Genomic DNA, 8,034 nt, shown 5'->3' on the forward strand with positions numbered 1-8,034 from the left:
AAGGTAAACGTGTGATCTTCTCTGATCTTTCACATGACTCCAGAATCTCATCCACCTGAAGAAACCCTAGCCATGCCTCAGCTTCTCTGAGCACATAAGCCTGTCTGTCCATTCTTGAGTTAGAGGCAGTGTACATTCAGTGTATTTCAGCTAGCAATAAACATGGAAAGAAAAAAGATTTGGGCACAAAATCTCACAGAAAGCCAAAAAGTTGTTAATAAAGTATAGTAAAATATTATCACTGTTACAAATGCTTCCAGAAAATAAAACGTTTCCAAGTTTATGTATACTTTTAAAATGCAGAGAACAAAAAGCTTAAACATTTGCATCCAGAACATGTCCTTCAGTGAGTAAAACATGTCCTTCAGTGGGTAAAAATGTGTAGAAAAGTTTTACAAGTGCCAATATTTACATTATTTTGACTTTTTTTTTTTTTAGGGGGAGAAGAAGACTAAAACAACTGTCCTTACTGCAGCTCTTCTATTATCTGGAATCCCTTCTGAGGTGATAAGTCGTTCATTGGATACATATGGCAAGATGGTGGATGTTTTTACTGACCTTTGTGTTTACTTCTTTACCTTTATCTTCTGTCATGAAGTACTTTCATATTTTGTTAAAGAAGATCCATGATTGTGTGTTTCTGTCCATAATAATTTGTTATATAGATTCTAAATAAATTAATCATCAACAACTTAGCTGAGAAATAAGCAGCTTCCCTATTTTTTTTTTAATCTAATGTACATTTTATGTTTAAAATTTTCAGAAGTTTTAATTTCTTATTTTATTCTTTATTTTATTTGTATAGCAATCAATTAGAAAGTATACAATATAAAATGTATGCATTCATCAGAATATAATATGAAAAGAATAATGTACTAAATTCTGTGATTACAACAGCATTTCTGAAGATTATATAAATCACTGTATGAAAAGACTTTGCATTCTCTACAACTATTAAAGGGATTTTCGCTGAAAGACAATTATGGCATTTTCACAGGAAGTATATATGACATTATATATGACATTGTTATAGTTACAGGGTTTTGCCCACAACAGACATTTAAACCACTTAGACTCCATCGCCCAGGTGTCCCTCAAATCCTGACTTTCAATTGTGGTGAGGAATTATGAAAAAAAAGCTACACTATATGTTACCTCCATTCTGAAACAGTGTAGCTCAGAGATTTACAATGGTTCTGTAAAACCTGACAACAACTGACCCTTGGGAGATTTTTTTCAGATAGACGTGTGTGTCCCAGAGGTGTCTCTCTGACACATTTTAGGAATATCCTAGGTCTTTGTCACAACTGTCTTTTGTGGGGAACGCCTCTTATGACATTGTTGTGGCTTTTGTTCTTCTGAGAAATAATAATTTCAGTTTTTCCTAATGGATTCAGCAACAATTTCTACTTGTATTTCTAATATTTATCAGATTTTAGACATGGAGGCTTGTAAAGCTATTGGTGCTATTCAGTCTGTTGGTCTGATCCATCCTTGGACTGAAAAGTTGACAGAATGAAGGATGAAGACAGAGCACTTTCTGTTTGCATCCTTACTCATATGTTAAGAAAAAAAATGTAATATTTTTTTTGTCAATGGAAGATTAAGTTCTGCGCAATGATGAAGGATGCAAACAATACATGTTCTGTCTATATATCTTGTTAACTTTTCTTTATCAGAGGACAGATCAGAACCATGGACCAAACAATACCAGTGTGAACATTTCTTATTTGCTTCAGAACAGTATGTAGTGGACTGCTTAATATATAAAAAAGAAAAATAAGCATATGCTCACCACGAATTGCTATCAGGCTGTTCAAAGGTCCGGGTGCACGGTTCCAGCTTTGGACTGTTTAAGCTCCATCATAGCAGTGTATAGAAGAAAAATAGGTGGAACGGCACAACCGGTAGTCGTATAAAGCGTGACTTTTAATTCATTCTTCTTAAAATTCCATAGACAGACACATGGACATCAGTGAAAGAGTAGGAAAACATAAAGTGTTTAAAACCGCATCTCGGCTGACGCGTTTCGACACATACGTGTCTTAGTCGTAGCTGCCAGCAAACTAACATTCTGTTGTTTAAGAAGCTTAGTGGGGCTGATATCCACCCACTACACACCTGTACATAATTATCTAGAACTAACCCTTCTTGTGCTGGTACTTATACTCTATAGTGAAAACCTCTCCAATCAGTTTCACAAAATTATAATCTTCTAGGTAGTACTCTTATTAGGTTAACATTTTTAATTTATATTCCAATCTAATATTTATAAATCAGTTCACTAGAATAAATAATAAAGTAATCCATAAAGGCTACACCAACCAAACAAATGTCCTACCGGCATGAGAACCGCCTAGTGTGTATTGCATGTGAAATTGGGTCTGATTGTATTTAACCCACACCTAAAACTTAATCTTATATTTCTCATTGATGGTTAACTAAGCAAACTACTCACAATCGGCAACACTATAACCGGGATACAAATTCTGTTTAAATCGCACACCAGTAAGTACTCATGCAGACTATACAGTAAAAAACTCCTTCAAATAAGATAACCTACTTATGGTATCTTACATTCAAGTTCAGTTGAAACGTGTAATATAGGGACTAAAGCTTATGGAAAAATAGGCATATTATTCTCACGAAGTTATATATGTGGAAACTCAATTTATTTTTATTTTTATCTTTAGATCACATCAGTACTACCAACTAGACAACTCTAAGAATGGAATTTTAATGGAATTAGATCTTTTTGTTATTATTAAATTTGTATTTATTAGTAAAGTTTCTTTTTTTCCATACTGAATGGAGTTGAAAAAACTAAAGGTAAAGCCTCTTTATTTTCATGGGAGGTTTCTTGTGTTTTCGTTAATAATTCCGCTCTATTTCTTTTATTAACTTTGGCTTCAGCTCTTTTTGTCATCCACTGTGGATAACCCCTGGCTCTCATACGCCCATTGAATGACAACACACATGACAAAGTGGATGACAAAAAGAGCTGAAGCCAAAGTTAATAAAAGAAATAGAGCGGAATTATTAACCTACACACAAGAAACCTCCCATGAAAATAAAGACATGCCATTTGATTTTCAAGCAGCTGCATCTCTCAGGTAGACACTACCATGACAACCAGAGGATGTACTTTTGCTTTTATTTTTTAATAATCAAGATCTACTGAACATATTAATATATTAATACATTTTTGACTGTATGTTTTCAGGTATGTTTCTTTAAGTGGGTCTACTCCTTTAATTGAGTTGAAGGGGTTTTCTGGACAAAAATATTGATGACCTATCCTAAGGATAGATTAACAGTATCAGACTGGTGGGAGTCTGACACTAGGTACTCTGTTTATCATTTGTTCTTGGCAGCTGATATGCAGAGCATAGAGCTCAAGGCAGACAGCTCCATTCACTGTGTAGTTGGCAAACCAGGTGATTGCAGATCAGCTCATGAATAGTAGCTAAACTGCAATTACTTGGTTCTTTGACCTAATTCTGCAGCCCAGGACCTTTTCCGTAGGCCCCAGGTTCACATTCGTCTGCTCTAGTCTGCTCTAGATCCTGCTTCAGGGTCAATTCACCATAGAAAAAGGAAAATTCAGCTCACCAAAAAGTTGATTCCATTTCACGGCTTTGGAAAATTTATTCCTCGGGGTGCACGGCAACACACTCTATTCCATGAGTGTAAAAGATCCACAATAGAAAGAAGAAAATTTGTCCGGCAGCTCTCCGATATTAAAATATAACATAAAAAACACCATAAAATGACAAAAAAATTGATGTGATATTGGAAAAGAAAATAAATTAAATAAATCCCCTAAAAAACGCAGATGCATTTCGGAAACATAGTTCCTTCCTCAGAGCGCATGTTAGTTAAACTAACTTAGGTATATATAGGTTTCCAACATGTCGTAACTTCATTGGATTAGATTGAGTACACCTGGACATACCCACAAAACAAATGTCACAACCCAATCTAAATAGTCAAAATACACATTCATGTGTTTCCATCATGTAACGTATTTCTGCAGCGTCACATTTTCACTCTTTTCAATAAGCAAAAATTTATCTAAACACATATATATGAACTCCTTATTTTTTTTATATAGTATTCATAACTATAAAAAATATCTGACTATAATTTCACCATTTTTCTTCCGATTGTTTCATTCCAGACCTTTTAAATTCTCTTTATTTGGACAGCAAGGAATCTTACGTAGCTTTATCAGAAAACCTCAAATTAGTTCCTCTACGTCATTTTTAACTAAAGCAAATTATTAAATTATATTCGGAAATATGCTAATGATCTAATTCAGCTAGTAGTTATCTACCAATGAACAGATATAACTCAATTCACACTGGCTGCACTTTTTTGTCATCCCCCTACAAGTCAAAATCAATGTAGTCTCACCAGAGGTATCCAGTATATCAACCAACCATCTGCTTCAATGGGACTGTAATGTGTTTTAAGTCTAAAATCGATCAACACACAGCAACTATTTCCTACTTTACAACACCCGCATAACCGAGTGTACTTACAAGTATTATATAACTCCCTTCTCTGGAAGCAGTAACGATCTGTTGTGTAACTAAAGTGGATTAAAGTGACCAAAATTATATATAACTAGTTTTACCATCCTAAATAGATAGGAGACACAGGGAAAATGCTTCACCAAGACTATTCCGGTCACGTTTTTTTCGGCCAGCCAATAGAAAGTGAGAAACATCTCCATATAGTAATTAAGCTCCTCCCATGAATACGTCTAACGATCATTCATAATAAAATACATGGATATCCCCAACCTTGATGCCGAGTCACGTGACCAGAACTGGCCATTAAAATAAAAGTAAATAATTAGTTAATCCGCACAGTAAACGACGGGGAAATAAAAACGCTAGAAGTAACAATTTTTTTCATTTTGCCTCAGATAATATGAAATAAAAAGTGATCAGAAAGTCATATATAGCCCAAAATGGTATTAATGAAAAGTATAGGAATCTGGCGTTCCCAATTCACTCTGCACAGTTTACTTACCGTATAAAAATGTAATCTTGTAATAATGTAAGCCAAGTTTTTCAGCACAGTTTTTGTGCTGAAAAAGTCCCCCTCGGCTTATAATCGAGTCAAGCGCAGGGGGGATATTGTTATATACACTCCAGACACTGTATTGTTTGCATGATGTAGGTTGCACTCACATTCTACTGCCATTGTTCCAGGGAGAGAAGGTTGTCCAGCCAGAAGGTCCACAGAGAGTGCAGTGGGATGCTGTCCTCACTGTCCGGCTCCTGCGGCAGCTCCAGGCTGGTGTTGGTTCAGCTGCTCCTCGCTCTCCACCTTCAGCTGCCGCCGGTCCAGACCCTCGGGGAGCGCCATCTTCCTGTGGACCCCGCCAGCATCGTCACTAACTGCGCAGAGAGTCAGCAGTTTCAGTGTCGACCTTGCAGCCAAAACTGCTGACTCTCTGCGCAGTTAAATGACGATGCTGGCAGGGTCCACAGGAAGATGGCGCACCCCGCGGGTCCGGGCCGGCAGGAGCTGAAGGCAGAGAGCGACGAGCAGCTGCACTTGAACCATCACCGGCTTGGAGCTGCCGCAGGAGCCGGACAATGAGGGCATCCCGCTGCACTCCCCGTAGACCACCTGGCTGGACAACCCTAGGGGATAAATACTAGATTGATGTTGATGGAGGGTTGGGGTTTGAGGTGCAGTAGGTGCTGGGGAAGGGGGAGGGGGGTGTTGGTTGTCTGTCTGCCCCTTTCCTGAGCTTAAAGGGGCATACCCCCCCACACTTGGAATTCAGTCTACAGCCAGGCTGAATATAGGATATCTACAGTGCTCCTATTCCAACGGGAAGGAGTTAATAGGAGCACTGCAGATACCCTATATTCAGCCAGGCTGAATTCCAGGTGGGGGATAAAAATCCCAGTTCTCAAGCTCAGGAAAGGGGCAGACAGACAATCAAAACACTGCCTCCCCTTCCCTGTATATTTTGTGTATTGTATGTAAACCCCCAAATGTAAAGCACCATGGAATTAATGGTGCTATATAAATAAACAATAATAATAACAATAATAAAAAGGTGCAAAACCTGCCCTCTCATACTGACCACTGATAAGATAGAGATATGAAATTCTAACACGGAATATAAAATCCCAGGTATGTTCACCTGTAACACACCTAATGTAGTGTATTTAATAATATGCACCAAATGTTCCACTGAAGATTTGTATGTTGGAAGCTTAGACTGATGATGAATTCACACCATCACACAATTAGAGAACAAAGAATGGACCTTCCCGTTTCAAAACATTTCAGCAATGAAGATCATAATATCACCAATGACATGAAAAATTTGGTTTTAGGAGGGAATTTTAAATCAAGGAAAGAGAGACTGATTTATGAGTACAAGTTTATGACCCTGCTTCAAACATTGCAAGAAGGGATGAATCTGTCATATAGGTTCATGGCATTCTACAGAAATCACTGAACTGAGACAACCATAAAAGACGAATCTTAAACTGATAAGAACATTGCAAATTGATGATTTGTTTATTTGTATGTACCAATAACTTTCTTCCACCCTCCCTCCTAGAATTCTAATCCTGAGTGTCTTTTTGTACATAAATATGCATCCTTCAGAAATTGTTTTTAGATATACCTAAAGAAGAAGCCCAGAGCTTTGAAACATTGTAATCTGTCATCATTATTAGTTAGCCATTAAAAAAGGTATCAACTACTGAAGACTCTCAAGTTTTTTGTTTTTATATTTCCTACCCACTGGCTAACACGGTACAAAAACAAACATTTTCCTTATACTTATCTTCATTAGTCCGTGTGACCGGAGTCCAAACTTGTTTGTTTCTGCTGACACAAGGTGAGCACAACACTGAAATTATGTTTTTCTGGAAAAATTGCTATTTTCAGTTTTCATCATCAGCTGTGCATTCATTTCTGGAAACGAAATCATTTCAACACACGTGTCAGTAGATTCCAATTTACTGGCAATTCAGGGACTCTGAAAAAGTGGCAAAAAGTGTTCCTTCTTTTCTGAACCCTGCCATGTTTTCAAACATCAGATTATCCCCACATATGGCATTGTTATCCAGTTTCATACATGAGTGTATCAACTGCTGTGCTATGTGCTTTTGGAGCACATATTTTGATTGATTGATTTGATTGGTTTTTGGACACCGTGTCTCCTTTGCAGATACCCTAAAATATCCCTTACACAATGGGTAATTCTACCTACAGGATCCTGCAAAAAAATATGGTTTCTAAAGACCAGTTCCTCTAAATTTATACTCCAAAAACAAAATAAAAAAAATAAACACAGTTTATTTATTCCCTTCTGAGCCCTGCTTTGTGCCCAAACATTAGTTTACATCCACATATACGTTTTCGTACCCAGGATAACCCACTCAAAAGTTTTAGGAATGCATCTCATATTTGACACATATTTGGCACTGAAATGGCATATTTCTTTAAAAATTTATATTTTCACTTTTACATTAATTTTTAAGAAGCACTCTTGGCCTCAATATTGTATAGGGGGTGTAGTTTCCAAAATACGGTCACTTTTTCAGGTTACTTACTGGTACTTTAGGGTACTGCAAATACAACATGGCACCTGAAACCTATCCAGCAGAATCTGCCCTCTAAAGCCAAATAGCGCTCTTTCCATTCTGAACCCCACCATATATACATCATCATATTTGGGGTATTGCCGTGTTCAGGAGAAATTCTGTGACAAACTGTGTGGTGATTTTTCTCCTTTAACGCCTTGTAAAAATTTTAGATTTGGGGATAAAGTGACATTTTAGTGATTTCATTTTTATATCACTTGTTAGGGTTTCCATTGGGGGATTTGATAACTATTCCAGCAAAATCTGCTTTCCAAACCCCCCAGTGGCACTCTTTCCTTTTTGTGCACTGCCGTGTGCCCAACCATCAGTTTGCATCCACATATAGATGCATATGTGCAGTTGTTATTCAATTTCTCCAGAGAATTTTCTTATTCTTCTTCTTATG

The 8,034-nt window shown here is 37.1% G+C and overlaps 1 protein-coding gene across 2 annotated transcripts in view; it reads left to right on the forward strand.

Annotated features, from left to right (window-relative positions):
• The window catches only part of CAMLG (calcium modulating ligand), a 49,855-nt gene extending 49,107 nt beyond the window's left edge, over window positions 1–748 (forward strand). For both annotated transcript variants that reach the window (XM_075274924.1, XM_075274925.1), the window contains exon 4: window positions 439–748. In XM_075274924.1, coding sequence (XP_075131025.1) covers window positions 439–630 — 192 coding nt within the window. In that variant the 3' untranslated portion in view covers window positions 631–748. The remainder of the gene's footprint in view (window positions 1–438) is intronic.
• The last annotated feature ends 7,286 nt before the right edge of the window (window positions 749–8,034 follow it).

The sequence above is a fragment of the Leptodactylus fuscus genome, chromosome 5 (genome assembly GCF_031893055.1).
Source record: "Leptodactylus fuscus isolate aLepFus1 chromosome 5, aLepFus1.hap2, whole genome shotgun sequence".
In the NCBI taxonomy this organism is placed as follows: domain Eukaryota; kingdom Metazoa; phylum Chordata; class Amphibia; order Anura; family Leptodactylidae; genus Leptodactylus; species Leptodactylus fuscus.